Below are 20,964 nucleotides of genomic sequence, written 5' to 3'. Positions count from 1 at the left end.
ATGGTTCAGATTTCTAATTGTTTTCGTCCACCCTTCAAACCCGTTTGGCATGTTTCGTTTCTTGAAAAGCGCAAGACTTTGCTGACTTAAATTATAGCTTCCAGTGAGGGGCAGAAAATACCGACGATAGATGATACAGATGATGCACGAAATGAAGGAGAGAGAAAAGACTTTGAAATTCCTATTTTAAAGAAATATACTATAATAAAGAATTGTTTAATAAATGTTTAGAAAAGAATACTTTTTAAAACACTTCCGGACTAAGCGGTTCATCACTAATGTGCAAAAAAAAGTTTCCAATATATTTATTTTGGACAGGGGAGAAAAGAGGTAAACTGTGTGCAAATGGAACTTCATAATTCACAAATTTGCAATTTTTAAGAGTGAACCAACAATTATTCCCTACGCTAAAGTCATAAGGTTTTAGAATGTAAATTTACTGTAAAAACGCGAAGCAAAGCTGCTATTTTCCAGCAGCTTATATTTTATTGTTGAAAGTAGTCCTGTAATTCAACACTCAATCTGTATAACAACTCCCACATCTGGTTTGGATTTTAATTGCGACTAAGCTTTGTTGCAACTTATGATCTTTTTTCTTATTTGTATTTTCTTATTCTTATTTTTTACATTTAACAACATTTGATAAGTGAATTTTTGCTTACCTTTCTTGATGAATATCCACAGGAACTCTTGGAATTCCTTTTCATTTTTATCACACAGAAGCTTTATTTACAGCTATGTAGAACAATTGTATGCTTACATAAGAGAACATTCATCGTGTTTCTCTGTTTGCCACTACATCTATCTCAAAATCCGCAATGCGGTAAAAAAAATATAGCAAGCTAAAAATAAAAAAGCTGAGCCCTCTCGTGGCCAGCTACATAAACTGTAACATCCTCCCCCTCGATGAACTCTTGGTTCATCAAAGGATTAGATTCTGAAGTTATCTTAAACACTAAATGTTTTTATTTAATGTTCTACAAGTTTAAATGTTCATAGATTCAGTTTTCGCAATTTAGGTTCACAGTATTCAGTTCAAAGAGTTCAAGTCATTTCTAATGGGTACAATAACTGCACATGACGATGAAGATGAGTTCCATTAGCTAAATGGACTGTGCAAGCCCTTATTTTCCCATCGCGTCCTGGATGGCACTCCTGTACAACTTCCATCTTCCATAATAATCTTGGTAATTGTTCTTCATATACTAGAACTACAGAGCCTTTCAAAAGATCTGTTACGGCATTACCTCTCTGAATTTGTTTTATGTTTCTAATTTCAAGTAAGTATTCTCTTTTCCATCTTTTCCAAAACCCTTCTAATAACCTTAGCCGGTATTTATATCGCCTTGTTAAATTTTCTTTAGTTGAATCAGGTTCAAGAATTTAGCCAGATGGTAAGGATGTCAGTCTTCGTCCAACTAGAAAGTGAACTGGTGTCAGCGGCTCTGGTTCTCCGACTTCACTATAAACATTAAGTCAGCGGACGTGAATTCAATATTGCCTCAATTTCAATTAAAATTGTTTCCAGCTCTTCAAATTTAAGTGAAGCCTTCATGAGTATTTTCTTCAAACATGACTTGATAGATCTAACAAGACTTTCCCAGAAACCGCCCCACCAAGACGCCTTCTCCACACTGAATTTCCATTCAATACCTTTATTACCAAAATAATTTTGAACTTCTGTGTCTTTGATGGTATTCCATAGTTTTTGTAAATCCTTGTTTGCTCTTTTGAAGGTTTTTGCATTGTCTGAATATATTATTCGACATACTCCTCTTCTTGAAATAAATCTTCTAAAGGACAGAAGAAAATTGTTTGTTGTTTGGCTAGATACTAGTTCCAGATGCACTGCTCTTGTTACAGCGCATGTATACAGAGCAATATAAGCTTTCCCAGTTTCATCCTTTGTACTCATAGGACCAGCAAAATCAAGTACTACAACTTCGAAGGGATTTGCCTCTGTTATTCTTTCGGTTGGTAAAGGAGCAATATCCTGACCTAGTGGCTTAGCTTTAAATCTGTAGCAAATCACACACTTGTTAATATTACTCTTTACACGCTGTCGAGCCTTTAGTATCCAAAATTTTTCTCTAACTTGAGTTAAAGTTCCAGCTACACCAGCGTGTCCTTGCGTTTCGTGACAATGATCTGTTAAATGAGACTTCTCAGGCAGTGTTGCTGGATATGTTTGATTATAGCTTAACCCAGCATTTTGAAGCCTTCCACCTACTCTGAGTATTCCAGTACTTGAGTCTACAAATGGATTTAATGTAAATATTTTCGAACTATGTATGCTTGTTTCATATTCAATTTCCTTATTTCTTCTCTAAAATGTTCTTCCTGAGTTTTCTTGATCCAGAAATTCTCTGCTTCATTCATCTCTTCAGCCTTAACAGGTCCAATTCTTCTTAGTTTTGGGTTTTTCACATTATTGATAAATCTGAAAACATAAGATGTTATTCTATATACTTTCTTTATGTCACTGAAGTTCTCGATAGGAATGATAGGTTCACTGTTTTCAACAATACAGTTTGCTGTTAAGATTTCTTGCTTCTTTCCTTTTTGTTTCTCAGAATTTGTTATTTTATCATCTTCATTAAAATTTCTCGAAGATCTGGGCCAAACGTTGTTATCTTTAACAAGCCAAGGCGGGCCATACCACCACAGTTAATTTTTTGAAAGGGTTTCTCCCTTTTGTCCTCTCGTCAATAAATCCGAAGGATTCTCATGACTGGGACAATAATTCCACCAATCTGGATCAGTTTTCTCTTGGATTTCTACACACCTATTTTGTACAAATTGTTTCCATTTCGCTGGATCAGCCTTGATACAGTATAGTACAATTTCTGAATCTGTCCACATATAAATATTCATTTCTATGTTTTTCAACGAATGTCGAATGTATGTGATAAGTCGAGCTCCTATGACTGCTCCTAAAAGCTCCAGTCGAGGTAACGTAACCCTTTTCATGGAAGCAACTCTTGCTTTGGACACAACAAATGATGTTTTTGCTAGCTTATTTTCATTGTATCTCAAATATACAACGGCACCATATCCCTTTTAGCTACTATCTGTAAAACAGTGCAATTGAATATTCGACAGATTATCTTTTGACAGATTGTTGAAATAATGTCTTGGAATTTCAACATTTTTTAATTTAGGAATTTCATTATACCAGGTTTTAAATCGGTTCTGCAATTCTTGATCAAGTGGTGCATCCCATTGGTATCCTCTTTGCCAACATTCTTGCATCATCATTTTAGCTGCAACAACAAAGGGAGATATGAAACCGATAGGATTGTATAGTTCGCCTGCAACTTGAAGAATCTTCCCTTTTGTTATTTCCTCAGCCGGATTTGAGTATTCATCTTTGATTCGAAATTTCAGTTTATCTGCTTCATAATTCCAAATATATCCTAACAACGTGCTATTCATTACGTCTCCATTAAACTTCGTATTTTCAGCTGCATTCCAAATCGCATGTAATTGGGCGTTATTGCTCCTCCACTTTCTTATATTGAAACTAGCAAGCAGCATAATTCTTTTCACATCTTCATAAATTTCTGCAGCTTCTTCTTCATCATCTGTACCATGAATCAAATCATCTACGAAAAAATATTCTTCAAGAAGCTGACAAATCTTCGAATATTGTGCTTTCAACTTTCTTGCGTGATGCTTTATAGTTGCTGCTAGTAAAAAGGGGCTACAGGTTGTTGCTCCGAATATTACACGTCATTCTTAAAATTGTCGATTGCTCCTTTTCCTTTGCAGTCCAAAGAAATCCTACTGCATTTCTGTCCTCAGGCTTCATCAGAATTTGTAGAAAAGCAGCTTCGATATCTGCAGCAATATCTGCTGTATTCGGACTTTGTACTGTATAAACTGGTTAACAACTTGTAATGTTTGTTCCAGTGCACGCATTTATATGTGCAAAAAAGTTAACGTGCCAGGAGTTACTTAAGTAAGTATTATTTTTGAGACATTTTAAAGACATTAAACTTTAAGTTCATTTTACGCTCGTACTTAATTTGTTTTAAAATTTTTAAAGCAGATAGGGAATATATAACTTAGCCGCCTTAAAAATAATTTCTAAATGCATAAAATAAGTACAGATAGCAACACCAATAAAAGTTTGGGAGAAGGATTCATCTTTTCTCAAAGATTCATTACATCAGTATCATGAACACATTAGAGCAAGAATGCAAGAACAAAATGCGAGCTGCGCATACAATCTGCGCATTGCGAAATAATATCTCACAGACAGGCAGAGAGCTCTGGTGGCTGAAACATTCCGCCCGGCGTTGAAATATCGTTTCAAATCTAAATAGCTTTTACAAAATGAAATTATCATAACAATATTAAATTATGCAAAAATGTATCATTAAAATATTCACAAGAAAACATAATATGAAACTAAATTATTCTCAAAACAGATGCACAGAAGCCTTGATACAATTCAGGAACTTAATTATAGTTAAAGCAAAGTACAATGTTATAATGCTTTAGGGAAAAAAGAACTTAATCATTGATAGGCAAAACACTAAGTTTGTGAATTGGCCTTTTGGAAACTCCATTAGCAGTTTTGATTTTCACGATACGCACAATATTATCTGAGCTAGGAAAAACTCCCAGCACTCTTCCTAATTTCCATCGTAGCGGGGTAAATTGTCTTCCTTTATGATAACTAAATCATTAATCTTTAAATTAGGTTGCACTTTCAACCATTTTGAACGTCGTTGCAAATTAGAAATGTATTCATTGGACCATCTTTTCCAAAAGCTTTGAAACATTTTCTCAACAAGTTTCCAACGTTGCAATATAGGAATTTTTTGATCGTGTAAACTTTCTTCAGGTAAGGCAGTTAGCGGGGTACCAATTAAAAAATGGCCTGGCGTAAGTGCAGAAAATTCTGATGGATCTTCAGACATTGGACACAAAGGTCGCGAATTTAAACAAGCTTCAATTTGAGCTAGCAATGTCGTAAATTCTTCTTGCGTTAGAAGTTGTTCACCTATGGTTCGCTTGAAATGTAACTTTGTAGATTTGACTGCAGCTTCCCATAATCCTCCAAAATGTGGCGCTGCGGGAGGATTAAATATCCGCTTAATACTTTCAGTAGAGCAATATTTATTAACGAATTCATTTTTATTCAAGGAGTTTATTACTCTTTTGAATTCCTTATCTGCAGCAATAAAATTTGTGCCACAATCGCTATGCACTTCTATTGGTTTTCTCTTCGAGATACAAAGCGCTTCAAAGCGTCAATAAATGATTCTGATGTTAGGATTACCTACTAATTCAATATGTATAGCTCTTGTAGTAAAACACACGAATACACAAATGTAGCATTTCGTTGGTTTTACTCCTCGACCTTGCCTGGGCTTCACTCGAAATGGCCCGGCGTAGTCAATTCCAACTTTGGAGAAAACCTTTGACGGAACGACTCTAGACGATGGTCAATCAGACATTGTCTGGGTAGATGTTTTAGCTCGTACACGATGACATTTCACACATTTCCAAATCTGTTGTCTTACAACTGACCTAGCATGGATTATCCAATATTCTCTTCTAATTACTAATAGCAATAGCAGGGGGCCAGCATGAAGATGGGATTCATGAAAATGATTCACTATAATCTGTGTTATGTGATGTTTGTTGGGCAACTAAATAGGATATTTTTTGTTTTGCGCGATGTTGGATTGTCTTAATCTTCCTCCAACGCGTATAAGTCCATTCTTATCGATAAAGGGGTTCAAAGAAAGGATCTTACTATTTGAGTTTAACGGTTGATTCTTTTTCAGAAGATAATATTCATTAAAAAACTCATCCATTTGAATTACTCTAACAATTGCATTTCTAGCGTAATGCAATTCTTCGGTTTTAAGGTAACCCTTAATCCTTGCTGCGGTAGATTTAGTTGAATTATTCGCAAACCGAAAACCCCATGCGATGATTCTTTTAAGTTTCAAGAATGATGAAACTTCATTAAGGACTGGAATTTGCGAAGCGACTGTTCCAATTAAACAATAAATATTTTTCCGTTGTTCCTTTAAAGATTCTTCTGAAAATGGTAAGTTGATAGAGAACGAAATGTTATTTGAATTAAGACACTGAGGATCTGTCCACCACAAGTCATGAGTAGAAAGCTCTGAAGGCAAAAGACCTCTTGATGCGCAATCAGCTGGATTCTCCTTTAATTTTATGTGATTCCAATGCGATGAAGGTAAGACTGATTGAATTTCTGAAACCCGGTTGGCTACGAAGGTTTGCCAGCGTGTTGGTTCTGATTGTATCCAGGACAAAACTATCATTGAATCACTCCATGCGTAAATATCCTCAACATAAATTTGCAATGAATTCTGCACAGCTTGAACCAAATGCACTAATAGAACTGCAGAGCAGAGTTCTAAACGAGGAATAGAGATTACTTTCAGGGAAGCTACACGAGTTTTTGATGTTAGTAGCTGCACCGAAACTGAAGAATTATTTGAAGACTTTAAATAAATCACTGCGGCGTAAGCTTTCTCTGATGCGTCACAGAAACAATGAAGTTATATATTTGTAGATTTGGGCAATAATACTCTCCTAGGAATATGAATGCATTCAAGATTTGCGATATCTGCACAATAGATTTTCCATCTTTGATTGATTTCATCTGGCAAGGGATCATCTCACGAGATTTGCAATTTCCATATATCTTGAAGCAAGAGTTTTGCTGCAACTATAAAAGGTGCTAACCAACCAAGTGGATCAAAGATTTTCGAAATAGAAAATAAAATTATTCTTTTAGTAGAACACTTTCTGTTTTCGAGATTTCCAAATTGAAAAGTAAACTGGTCTTGCGTTGGATACCACTCCAAACCCAATAATTTTATTGATTTAGTATCAACTACTGTACATGAAGAATTTGAGTTCCGAGCACCCAAAGCAGTTTCCAAAATCGAGCGATCATTTGTACACCATTTATGCAATTGAAAGCCACCTTTTTGTAAAAGTGCACTCAGTTGTGAAATTAACTCTACTGCGTTCTCTACTGTGCCTGAACCAAATAGGACATCATCAATATAACAATTGTGTAATATTATTTCAGCTGTCTTTGGGAATTTAGCTCCTTCGTCAATTGTTAGTTGTTTGAGCACTCGAGTAGCCAGGTATGAAGCTGAAGTAGTGCCGTACGTAACTGTGCACAACCTGTAAGTTTTAATCGGCTTCGATGGGTCATCTCTCCAAAATATTTTTTGGTAATCGCGATATTTATCATGAATTTGAACTTGTAGATACATTTTCAATAAGTCGCTAGTAATGGCTATGGGATAGCATCTAAACCTCAAAAGGATAGTAAATAAGTCGTCTTGCACCTTGGGACCATTCATTAGCGTGTCATTAAGCGATATCCCTGATGTAGTTTTGGCACTAGCATTGAAAACGATGCTTAGTTTTGTGGTAAGACTTGATTCCTTTAGCACGTGATGATGAGGTATATAATAATGAAAATTTACTTTATCTAGATTATCATCGGATAATTCTTGCATGTGTCCAAGTGATAAATATTCGGACAGTCTTTATATTGTTGATATACTTCAGGAATTTTTATTAGTTTTTGTTCCAGACTAAGAAAGTTGCGAAAGGCTGATGGTCTGGAATTACCCAACTCATTTCGTTTAGGCTTGAATAGCAATTTTACTGAGTAACGACCATTTTCACTACGGACGTGATTTTCCACAAAACGGTTTTCACACAATCTTTCCTCTTTAGTTAAAGGTTTCGATGTGGGAATTTGTTCCAAATCCCAAAATGATTTAATTAATTCCTCCGTGTTTACGTTTAGCATATTGACTTGAAACCTGCTTACGGTTTGGGAATTCAAAATGTGTAGTTCCAGCAATTACCCATCCTAACTTAGAACAACATGCAAATGGAAGATTTCTGCTCCTTTTAATTACCTCGCCATTGATTAAAGTAAGGAATACATTAACTCCAAGCAAAATATCAATTTCTCCCGATTCATGAAATGTAGGATCTGCTAAAGTTAAATCTTGGAAACTTTCATATAAATTCAAAGGTAATGTTACACTTATAATGTTTCCTGTAATTTTGTCTATTATGTAAGCGGACGTTGAAATTCTGTAATTAGTATTAAAATGAGGTGTAAACAACAACTCAACTTCTCCAGTAGTAGTTGTATTGAAAGTACCTAAGCATGACACTAATATCTTTGAATCCTTTACGCTCAATCCTAAATTTATAGCTATTTTCCGACGAATGAATAATTTTTCACTACCTGAATCTAGTAAACATCTACAGTTTATGAATTCATTTTTTGAGTTTTGAACCTTAATTAAAGCAGTACACAAAAGTACATGACTACGTTTACCATTATCATGAGCTCCAAAATGTTGATTTTCATAGTTGTTTGCACAAACAGTTGGAGAAACCTCACTCAAGCTGTTTTCTGGTTTAATTTGCGATTTCGGAACAAACACTTGTGCTTCCGGTGAAGGGAATCTAGATGCATTTTTCGGTTTGAAATTATTTTCTAAATGCAAAATGCTATGATGATGCTTAAAACAATGCTTGCAGGTATTTGTACTCTAACACATTTTAACTTTATGGACATTAGACAAGCAATTAAAACAAAGATTATTAGTCTTAACTCTATTCGTTTTTGCACTGGTAAATTTAAAAAATTAGAACACCTGTATAAAAAATGATCTTCTTTACAAAATAAGCAAGTAGAATTAGTAATCAGAGAAGTAACCCTATTATACAAACCCTATTATCTGATTTATGTGTTTTATTAATTAAAGGTTTACTGTTCTGTAATGTTCTAGCGTAATTCTTCAAAAATTCTATTAAGTCATTCAATTTTGGTATTTCGTCTTTTTTTTAATTGACGCTTCCACCACAACTTTGTCGAAACATCAAGTTTTTGCAAAATAATATACATCAACAAAGTATCACTAGAATGATCTATTCTTTGATCTAATATTTCCAATGAGCGAGTTATTTCGTTTACATACTTAATATCGAGGATGCAGATTCCGTTTGTAATTGTGAAACGTTGAGAATTCTTTTAATAAAAGCAAATATCTGTTCTCTCTTATTAGAAAATCTCTCTTCTAGTAAATTCCAAGCAATACCGAAATTTTGATCAGCTATGGGAATTGACTGAATAATGCGATAAGCATCATTTTTCAAAGAACTCTTTAAATATTGTAATTTTTGAGCTCCAGAAAGATTTGGATTGTTGCGAACACTAGCGTTAAATAAATCTTTAAATGTTATCCATTCAGTTAAATTTCCGCTAAATGTGGGTAAAGATAATTTCGGTAACTTTAAACTTTCAGAGATTGATTCAGGTACGACAGGTTTGTCGCCATTTGCATTTACGACCTTGTAAACCTTTAACTTACGAATAATTTTTAAGTGAACCTCCTCAATTTTCTCTAAAATCGATTGTTCTTCCTCAACAAAGTGTCTATTTTATCATCATCACAATTTGTATAAATTTCTCTAAATAGAGATTTAAAATCTTCCTTAAAGATTTTACATTTTTCTAATATTAATTCAGATTCAGCATTATTTAAGTTATCATAATTTATTCTCTCGATGAATTTCGTTAACTGTGTTTTCAAAATTTTCTTTCGTTTTTTTCTATATCTGACATTTTGAAAATATTCTAAATTCTCGATTTTACTAATACTTTAATCACAATAAAGTAGCAATAACGAAATGTCAAATGCAATTAAAATGCGTTAACTATTTCACTCACCTCGTACACTGTATCCATTGCGAAACTCTTGAGAATTCTAAACCGAAAGTGCATTATGAACACCATTACGAACACGTAGAATTCTTATTCACAAGCGTGGTTTTTCTTCGAAGCTCCGGCTCTACGAACCAGAAGATTGTAGCTTTGCGGTATCTTAACTTTAAATTAATAAACATAAGAATACATCAATGCGAGTGGGCTGTAGATTAACCTTTATTCGGCAGTTTGAACTTTCGAACACAACACAGCACAAAGTAAAGCGACAGAGTTACAATTAGCATTCGCAAGAATGCAAGAACAAAATGCGAGCTGCACATACAATCTGCGCATTGAGAAATAATATCTCACAGACAGGCAGAGAGCTCTGGTGGCCGAAACACTAATAAAGGCATAAAATGTGCTATGTTTCAGAAAACATTCATAATTCTTTCCCCTAGTTTAATTGTCCCCTAGTTTAATTTGATGATGTAAATATTTAGCTAAATGTAACATAATAATCTTAATATAATAATTAATTTTACTTTGATTTTTGAAAGGTTTTATAGTCAGTTATACGTCCTAGCCATTACGCATATAAGTCTTGGAAGACGAAAGTACTGTTTATTGTTTTCCATCGCAGATACAAAGCATATTCTTATAAATCAGAGAGTAGTGTACATACAAGACATGCCATCTGCAGTCCGAAGAAAATAGTACATCGTTCCTGATGACTAAGACAAACTTTAAATAGAACTCAATTCAAAAACAGAAAGAAGGCTAATCCGATCTCACCGCGAATTCGCTACAATCAATAAAAGCACTAAGTAAACAACTAAATTGAGATATTTTCCTCCAGATTTTATAAGCTTTTTATTAATGCACGAGAACATTCTTATATTTTCTCGAATTTTCTGGACAATTACGAGATATTTATTTATTAAAATATTAAATGCGCATGCTCCTGTATTTTAATTTTTCCGGCATAGCTTTTTCTTGAAATAAGTCTTGTGCTGCATTGCACGGGAATATAAAACAATTTTAATTACAAATTCTACTAAAAATAGCTAAATAAATACAAAATCCGTAACACTGTCCCCTTTCCAAGGACTGCACGTCCCGGGCAGTACAATCATTAGACAAGAAGCCAAACTTACAACTAACACAAAAATGCAATAACGAACATTACATTACAATAACAAACGACGTAAGCAATAATTGCAATAAGTAACTTAAATCAAATCAAATACTATCAAATACAAGTCAAACCATGTACTAAATTTATAAACAAAAAGGACAAAGGACCAAATAGTAGTTCACAATTATATACACTACATACTATTACAATTACTATATACAGTTGTTGTATTATTATTCATTATTATTATAAGGACACGATCCTCCTAGCCGGCACAAGCAGGTCGTATATGATTCCCATGAAACCTTTTACATCTATCTTAAAACAGAAAATGTCGCTTTTTTTAAACATTTCCACGCTAAATAGAGTTTACTCACATGATTCGTTTGAAATACTTTAGACATTCTAAACTTCAAGTAAACATCGCAGCTTTCTTAAAGAAATTCCACTCTAAATAATTTATGTTTATTCAATTCATGGATCATTTTAGACTGACATTAATCAGAACACAAAAAAAAAGACAGAAATATTATCTATAAATGCACATAAGAACAAAAATAACGCAATAATCAACACACTGAAAGTATACATAAATTAATGTTCTTTATATTGTAAGATTAATTAATATAAGTATTTACTATTGTTGTTTGAATTTATCGCTAAATTTTACGTACATTAATAATACTTATATTTTTGAATGTCTTAGATATTGACTACAGCATTCTAGACAATTTCTGTAAAAAAAAAAAAAAAGATTGTCAATTTGTTTTTGCTGTCAAATAACGTTTGTAGGGTATGTCGACATTAAGATAATTACGTACTTTTTCTAAAAATGATTTCAGCGGTGTGGAAGCTACAGTTCGAAGATATACCTCGCTTCTGTAAGAAGCCTCTGAAAAATAAAACGTGGAGAACGAATTTCTTACCTGGCATTTTGGCATCTGGATCAAACTGCTTGGCAATTAGTCTGGCAATGTTTGAATCCTCCTGAGCATGGAGAGCTGCTATATCAGCCTGTTCGGCTTTACCGCGGGCAGTTGCCGTTCTAGATGAAGAAATGAATGCTCTTTGAGTTTACATGAAAATACAGTAAAATTTACTAAACTTTCTATGTCCTATTCATAAAATTTGTGATTATTGCAAAGTAATTGTTTATATATGAATTTTCAGGTACTTTAATAGTAACAATAACATCTAAACATGCACAAATGTTACTGCCAATAGAAAATGATCAATGGAAAAGTATTTCAAGATTTGCAATTTGGTCGAACAATTGTGCGATTTTTCTTTTGAAAAATGAAGTCGGTGGTTCAAAAATATTAGTGAATACTTGAATATATCTGGTGATATGAATATAGATCAACAACGTTATTTGGCGTTCAGTTTTATTTTAGCATAAGTGCTTCTACTTTTTTATACTAGTACTTTCTTCATCTTTTGTACACCAGTACTTTCTTCAGTTGCAATCAAATGAAGAGATTCCCTTGAGGCTTTCAATGTTTATAAAAGTCTTTCTACATTAGTAAACCATTTGAATTCTAACCCAAGTTTCTCATCAGTTTATAAGCAGATTAACTGTCAATCGGGGTCCATTTGTAGAATCATTAGGTTGATTAGAAAAGCCCGAGAGGTGAAAAATGAGCAATCGCCTTCGCCGGGAATCGAATCGCGGACCTCTGGTATACCGACCCAGCGTTCAGAACCGCTACACCACGAAGGCATGCCAAGAAGGTGGGAAAAATACCTTATATCCTCCCCCTTTTAAAGAGTGACTGAGATTTTTTAGGGGACCCAATCGCCAAATTCTGGGTGGGGAGAAATCATCATCCAACACCCTTTTAGTTTGGGCGCCACTGTAGAGTAATTAAGTTAATTGGAAAAGCCGGAGGGATGAAAAATGAGCAATCGCCTTCGCCAGGAATCGAACCAAGGTCCTTTAGAATACCAGCCCAGCGTTCAGAACCTCTACACCACGAAGGCATGCCAAGAAGGTGGGAGAAATATACCTTATACATTTCGAGGTAGATTAAGAAACGCAGAAATTACCAGAGAAAGTAAACATGCCATTATATTGCCAAATAATAATCACTTTACTAAGCTATTAATATAGAATTATCACGAAAAACATTTACACGATCATTTGCTTTGTTTCTCCTCTTTACTTTTCATTTTCCTTTCATTACACGGCACGTTATTGATTAGCTATTGGTTAAGTTTTTGAAAATTCGTTGGTATTTGTTTCTCTTTGTGGCACTTGTCTTCCATATAATAACTGCTACTAATGAAGGCGAAAATGTACAGGGTAAAAGAATGTCCACTAAAATAAAACCGAATGTCAAATAACTTTATTTATCTGTATATAATTTTACTTGTTTAATTATTATGTAAAAATGTGGTAACAATTTAAAAACGTATAAATAATATAACGATGTAATTAATATTTTTAGACAAGTGATATATATATATATATTGTTGTGTGCGTACGGGTTCGTAAATTGAATGCACAAGTCGATAAAAAGTTAATAAAATTTATTCTTATCTCAAGAAATAAGACAAAATGCTGAAATTTCCTCAGAGATATTCGTATAGTATCGCAATATCTCACAGTAGTTATATTTTAAACTTCCGATCTCACCGCGAATTCGCTACAATCAATAACAGCACTAAGCAAACAACTAAACTGAGATGCTTTCCTCCAGCTTTTTAATAATGAACTAGAACATTACTGTATTTTCTCGATTTTTCTGGATAGCAAAAGAGTACAATTACGAGATAATTATTTATTAAAATGTTAAATGCGCGTGCCCCTGTATTTTAATTTTCCCGGCGTAGCTTTCTCTTCAAATAAATCTCTTGCTGCATTGCACGGGAATATAAAACAATTTTAATTACAAATTCTAGTAAAAGTTGCTAAATAAATACAAAATCCGTAACGCTGCCCCTTCCCAAGGACTGCACGTCCCGAGGAGTACAATCCCTAGACAAGAAGCCAAACTTACAACTAACACAAAAATGCAATAACAAACATTACATTACAATAACAAATGACATAAGCAGTAATTGCAATAAGTAACTCAATCAAATACTATCAAATACTAAATACAAGTCAAACCAAATACTAAATTTATAAACAAAAGGGACCATGATCTTATTGATGATGATGGTAATTGTAATAGTATGTAGTATATATATTTACAATTATATACAATTACCATATACAATTGTAATAGTATGTATTATATATAATTGCCAATATTTATTATTCTATTTACAATTATATACACTACATACAGGGTGATCAGCGAATAAGCCCTGATTTCAAAATTAAATATCTCTACAACAAAGATCGATAGAATTATGCGGTAAACTGTATGTTCATTAGCAAAACTGTAAAAATGGTGTACAAAAGTTTAGAAAATTTAGTTACGAAAATCGTTAACAGATGGCGCTCTGCGCTGAAAACTCTTTTTCCTGAAAAGAGTGAAATAAAAACAAAATAAAGTGAAGCAGCCTTTGCAATGAAAATACAATTTTTTCAAAATGGTCACTGTTCGGAACAATAAGGTGGCGTAAACGAACAATGAAATTTTACATCACGTCTTGCGATGTCTCAACGGAAATGGAATCACATGCAACACCAATCAACGATTCAAGCTCATCTAGAGTAGCGGCATTGTTTCGATAGACAGTGTCTTTTAATGCTCCCCACAGAAAGAAGTCACAAGGCCTCAGATCGGGAGAATAGGAAGGCCAAGCTATTCCTGTGTCAGTAAATTGCGGATAATCTAACGCAATTACTCTATTCCCAAAGTATTCATGAAGAAAGCGAAAAACTTTATCTGTTCGATGCGGTCGAGCCCCATCTTGCATGAACCTGGTCGATCCTCCAACGCTAGTTGAGTGCTGACAAATTGTTCCAAAATTGTAACGTAACGTTCAGTAGTTATCGTTTCTCGTACGAAAAAGGGTCCGATAATGATTCTGGCGCATACCGCAGCCCATGCAGTAACCTTAGGTAAATGCAGTGTTTTTTCTTCATACGAATGAGGATTTTCGGAATCCCCAAATCTCCATTTTTTTTTTTATTAATGATTTCATTCAAATAAAAATGTGCCTCATCTGTGAACCAGATGCAGCTCACATGAAATCTGTCATTGTCGACCATTGTTGGAATCTGATTTGCAAAGTCAACCCTTTGTTGTCCAGCTTTCATGGGTATGGCCTGATGACTTTGGATTTTGTATGGAAACAGCTGTAGGCTATTTTTTAATATTTTTTGCGTGCTCGTGTACTTCAAACTGTCTCTGATGCAATCCGTCGGATGCTTTTCCTAGGATTTTACTTTACAATTTCAGAAACTTTGGCTGCATTTTCAGGAGTGACTACAGTTTGCCTAGGCCTAACATTTCCCTTTCAATCATCAGCCACGCTGCCAGTCCGTTCGAACTTCGCGAAGAGCATGCGAGTGGGTTTCGCATCGGGTTCAACTGGAAAATTGAATCGGTTTTGAAAACTGCGACATGTTGCCGTAGGACTGTATTCTAATCGGTGAAATTGCAGAACAACAACAACAACAACAAGAAAAAAAAAAAAAAAAAAAAAAAAAAAAAAAAAAACATGTTTTTCAATGGAATACATTATTTCACTTTCTACGCTAGCCTTTTTTTACTAGCCAACACTCGTACTCACATTCGAATTCGAAGCCCATTTTTAAAGGCTATTTATAGGTCATTGCGATTAGAGCGCCATCTGTTAACGACTTTCGTAACTAAATTTTCTAAACTTTTGTACAACATTTTTAGAGTGTTGCTAATAAACGTACAGTTTACCGCATAATTCTATCGATATTTGTTGTAGAGATATTTAATTTTGAAATCAGGGCTTATTCGCTGATCACCCTATACTATGGTCATAGTAAGAAACTAACCTGTCGTAATGAACGACTTTAGGTTTAGAGTTCGAAGACTTACGGATCCGAACCACGACGTCCTTCAGCCTGTTTAGGACTGTATTCGGACTATTCCATGGTGACTGTAATTTCGGACAGAGTCCTTTCCGTCGACTCGGATTCCTCAACCACATATTGTCTCCTTCCTTGTATCGATGTGCAGTTCTTGTGTCGAATCGCGTCTTCATCTTCTTCGCCGCAAAGTTATGCATCACTTCAAACCGGAACAAGGTTCCTCCTGAGATCTTAAATATCCTCCTCAGGCGATGAAGGCGCATCCGGAGGGCGATCAAACAAAAGATCACAAGGCAGATGAAAGCTACGACTGATGAGCATCTGGGATGGAGGATAGCCGGTAATCTCGTATTTCTCTTCTACCATAGTATTCCTTATTTCGTATACCCTAGCTTTCTGAACAGGGTCTTTCAGACAAGGAGTCGGTGTTTCCAGGTGAGAATCCCTTCTGATGATGGGTAGTTACGGCCTCTGAGACTGAAAACATTTTGTTGTTTTTGAAGTTAAAGGAACAATTGTATATCCTTAAAAAGTCCAATCCGAGTATGCAGGGATCTGTAATATCTTCCACATATACCTATATGCCGTTTGATAGTAGGCGGCACTTCCAAACTTGATGTTAATGTTTAACTTCCCATCTATGGCGATTTTATCACCAGACGCAGTTTGGAGATAACACAGGATGGCGTCCAAATGAGTTTATCTTTCAATTGTTGAGCTAAATCTTTACGACTGATGGTAACATTAGCTCCTGTGACAATGATCATATTGCAAGGAACTCCATCGATATGCCCATTGATGGACAGTCCGTTACTGTTGCCACTCACTGCAAAAATATTGAGCGTTTTAGAACAGGGTTTTTCATTATCTGGCAACCTCTGCTTCTCGATATGGTCATTAATTTGTTTCCTGCGTCGTTGCTGGGAAATGGTCTTATTTTCCGTACCCTAGGGTGTTCTGCAGTTCCTTCGTAAGTGGCCTTCAGCTCCACAGTTTCAGAATTTTGGTTCCTTGTCACTTTTTTCCCATCTCATGGCATTTAATTGTCTGTTCATATCGTCTGTCTTATTTTCCGTGCCCTGGGATGTTCTGCAGTTTCTTCTTATGCGACCTTCAACACCGCAGTTCCAGCACTTTAGAGGTGGTTTTCTTTCTCTCCTGTTTCGTCTCAAAGCACTGAATTATCTGGTCAAATCATTTGTTTTATTTTACGTGCCTTGGGGTGTTCTGCAATGTCGTCGTAGGTGGCGTTCAGTACCACATTTCCAACACTTTAGAGCCAGTTTGTTCTCCTTCCTACTCCGTATTGAAGCATTCATTCGTCTGAATAAATCATCTAAACGAGCCATCAATTGATCCACTGGCTCGCAGACTTGCATAGCTCTGACTGGTTGGCAGCCTCTAAGAGTTGCTTGCTGGGCTGCCTCGAATTTCATAGCGTACACTAGAACACTTTTTACGTCCTTCACATCCGCCATTCTCAGAGATTTCGGGATCCCGGAGGCCGTCAATGAAATATTGCAGGGACAGGATTTCCTTTTTTCTCTCCACTCCGTTTAGGCGAGATGGGACAGCCCTTAAACATGTGCCGCGAGCTCCTGGCGTGTTTCGGTGGGCTTCTGTTGACAGGAGTTTAATTGTACCCTGCTGTAGTCTTTTAAACATTTCTCGCAAAAGCGCAGCTTTAACGTGCCGGATAGAGCTACGAAGTCTAATCTCTGGTTTTCGGGAAGATTCTTCAGGATATCCGTTGCGTCTGCTCTCTCTTCTATTCGTTCTTTTAGAGAAAAAAACTCTTTCTTCTATTTGTTTCCTTACCTAAGAAACTCTTTCTTCATTGTGTTCAACTTTATTTTCATCCGCATCAATTCTGCCTTCCTTAGCCTCGAATTGGTTTCCTATTATGCAGGTAATTTCTCTTTTTATTTCCTCTTGACCTACTTCAATATTTTCTTGAACAGCCCTCATTTCCTCTTTAATAGATTCCTGAACAGCTTTCATTTCTCCTTTAATAGGTACTTGACCCGCTTTCTACAGATCATGTTTAATTTCTTAACGACACTTTCTTAAAAGGTTGTAAGTTAATTCTTAAAGTTTGTACTACACTAGTGGAACACATTTTGCAAGAAATGTATCGTTTGAAGATGGTTTTGAGATTTTGTTTCCTCATAGACTTTTCTACTTTCTTGAGCCATTTTGTAAAAATGTCCGTTGTGATCTTTATTGGTTTTATATTCTAATGGTAGAGTTTTAACGTGTTTGAAGCATCTTGGTTTATGAGGCTTTCCCATAACTAAAGTACTCTTTTTTTCAGTACATCAGCATTTGCACAAAATAAAACAGTGAGACATTCTTTACTCTACTTAGCTCTATGCCACTGGTGATCAACGAAAGCCAGGGCGCTTGCGGGCATAATTTTAAAGAAAAGAACAATTTTATCAACATTAAATATGTCTCTTAATTCATATCCAACTATTGTGGTATATAAATTCTTGTCGGTCTTCAATCGACTCGATAAGAACGCTTTTTGATTCTCCATTTAGAATAATGACATAAGATTTCAGGAACGCTTAATTTCTTCGAAGCGAACTCTCTACAAATTTCTGCTCTTTCCTCAACCTTTTCTTTATCATAAACAACCGCTTTTAGTGCTGTTACATCAAGTTTCTTTGCTTACTCAACTTTCGTCGAACCAATATTCTCATCAAATTCTTTTAAGATTTGAATTTTATCCTTCAGCGAGAATGCCCTTTGCTTTTGTGACATTTTGTGTCAGTTAATTCTCTTCCACCTAGTTTACAGAACACATCGTCCTGTTCAGATGGTAAAACAGTACGTATTTTTCCTTTTAAATATTTTCTCTATTCCTGAACTGGTTTTCTACTCCTGTACCAGATTAGGATGTCTCTTGCATTTATTTCCTTCTTCTATTCCCATTGCGGGGGGAAATACTTAAATAGTGGGACAGAAAAATGTAAAATCATTGCACCAAGTCAAACAAAAACGACATATAACCGAATTTATGCGACGTATAAAAGAAATATTTTTCTATTAAAATAAATAGCACTGAATGGGGACCAAGATGAAACGAAGTCGGAATGTAAAAGACGTATTATGGTGAAACGTATAAACCATGTTGCACTGAAATTCGATTCGCTTGGAATTTGTAAATCTTACAAAAAAGTAGCTTTTCGAGTGTATTCTTCGGTACTTGGCTTAGAACTGCATATCTGTAATTTAAATGTCACTAAATCTTATGATTAACTACTAAATCGACAAAATGTGAAGAGGAATGGTTTTGTGTATTAGATGCATTTCAACTTCTAAGGAACGCATCGGAATGCAGTTACATTGTAATTCCAGCAACTTTTCAGTTTGAATAACAAATGTCATACAGAAGTAAAAGTTAATACTGAATTTTAAAATAAACACTATATTTAAGAAACGTGGCTTCAATAACTTTACGGATCTGCAAATAAACTGCATATTTACTTGAAAATGGCATTAATAAAATTTTCAATCTTCTCTTTCTTGAAAACAGTTAATCTGAGATTTAAAATATTTATATTTTTTACACAGAGAAAGGACAGGAAAAAGTTAAAAAAATATTCCTGAGTGAACATTTTTCAAAAGTATTTTAAGTCAAATAAAAGACACACTTAAGACACTGGCAAAGAGAAATGCATAAAACGTCTGGATTTTATTCAGTATATTTGTCATATTTTGTCCGCTTACTCATGCGAATTTATTCCGGAAAATAACGAATTCTTGCAAGATTCTTTTTTACACTTGAATTGGCAAACTGTGCTCCATTAGGCATTGCAAAACATTTGTCAAAATCAGCATTTGTTCATCTTTACTTTGAATCTTTTCAAAAGAAGGGAACAACTGCATAAGACATATTTTCCAATTGAGTACTCTTTTAAAAAAAGTTTTCTTCCACCAAGTTCACCTCTTACCTTTAAGGAAATACATAAAGTGCTCTCAAGATATTTCCAAGTTTTGTTATTATTATTTCAAAACTCTCGTTGGTTCTTATGCAGTTGATAATCCCTAAAGCTATTGACCCTGTTGCATAAAACATTGATCTATCGAATTTAAACAAAAGGTGGGGAAAAAAAGACATTCAGTCAGTGAATTCGAGAACCAGTGTAGAGTTATGTTTCCCTTAGAAAACGTCTTTAGTAGGGTTTTGTTTCTTTAGTTGATTTTAACAAAACATACAATGAGAGCAAGAGAAACTTTCATGGAAATATTCAAAGAGAATGTGGCTCGTATTTTAGCAATGCAATACTATGCGAAACATAAAATCTTTAAGCAATCTAACACGCGGCCTCGCGCATAGATGTTCTGTGCTGCCATTCGACAAAACACATAAACATATCTGTCTTTCAAATTTAATCACGCTATAATTATCCTCCTGTGTGATTTAAAAGCAATAACGCACTTATTAATAATTTAATACTTTGTTTTATTTTTGATAAACTATCTAATTGATTAGTATAACTATAACTCATATCTTTATGAATATTTGCAGTGTTACCGTGAGCCGTTTCTAATGTCATATATTACATACCCTGTCCAGAAATTTAACTTTTTTAAAGTTAAAAACATGCTTACTGTAGTCATGGCAAATTTTATGCAACCAAGCATTCATCATCCACGCGATTTGGAAGTGCTGACACTGCGCGAAACGTTAAGATCTCCATTATGCAGCGACGCTGGCACCCAATTCTCAGAGAATTGCCATTTTACAAATTATAAGATTTTTTAAGTACTTTCCAAATTTGTCAGTATCTAAACGCTTAATAAACTGAGAAATTTAAAAATAATAAAACAACTTTGTAGTTCTTTAAATCCTTTTTCACGAAAGTACCTAATTATCATAATTCAAAATATATTTAATTTGTAAAATTGTTATGTGCGTAAAGTTTTATAATGGACTGAATGCACCCAGAACCGATGACACTATGATGAAATTCATTCGCCCCCCAAAAAAACTTTCATGGAAATTCAGGAAAATTTTCAGTACTCGTACAGCTCTTCTTGGTACGACAAAGAACAATCAGCAGTTACCATTCCAAACTACTAAGAACACTGAATACAGGGCAATAC

The 20,964-nt window shown here is 34.7% G+C and overlaps 1 protein-coding gene across 4 annotated transcripts in view; it reads right to left on the bottom strand.

Annotated features, from left to right (window-relative positions):
- The window catches only part of jp (junctophilin), a 288,282-nt gene that overhangs the window by 84,881 nt on the left and 182,437 nt on the right, over window positions 1-20,964 (bottom strand). For all 4 annotated transcript variants that reach the window (XM_085813222.1, XM_085813224.1, XM_085813223.1 and 1 more), the window contains exon 7: window positions 11,813-11,931. In XM_085813222.1, coding sequence (XP_085669348.1) covers window positions 11,813-11,931 — 119 coding nt within the window. The remainder of the gene's footprint in view (window positions 1-11,812; window positions 11,932-20,964) is intronic.

Source organism: Stegodyphus dumicola, chromosome 3 (assembly GCF_044657685.1).
Source record: "Stegodyphus dumicola isolate Sdum_Otavi_A_Nest chromosome 3, ASM4465768v1".
In the NCBI taxonomy this organism is placed as follows: Eukaryota; Metazoa; Arthropoda; class Arachnida; order Araneae; family Eresidae; genus Stegodyphus; species Stegodyphus dumicola.
The sequence above is the reverse complement of the archived record's forward strand: the minus strand, read 5'-3'. Positions and strand labels throughout refer to the sequence as shown.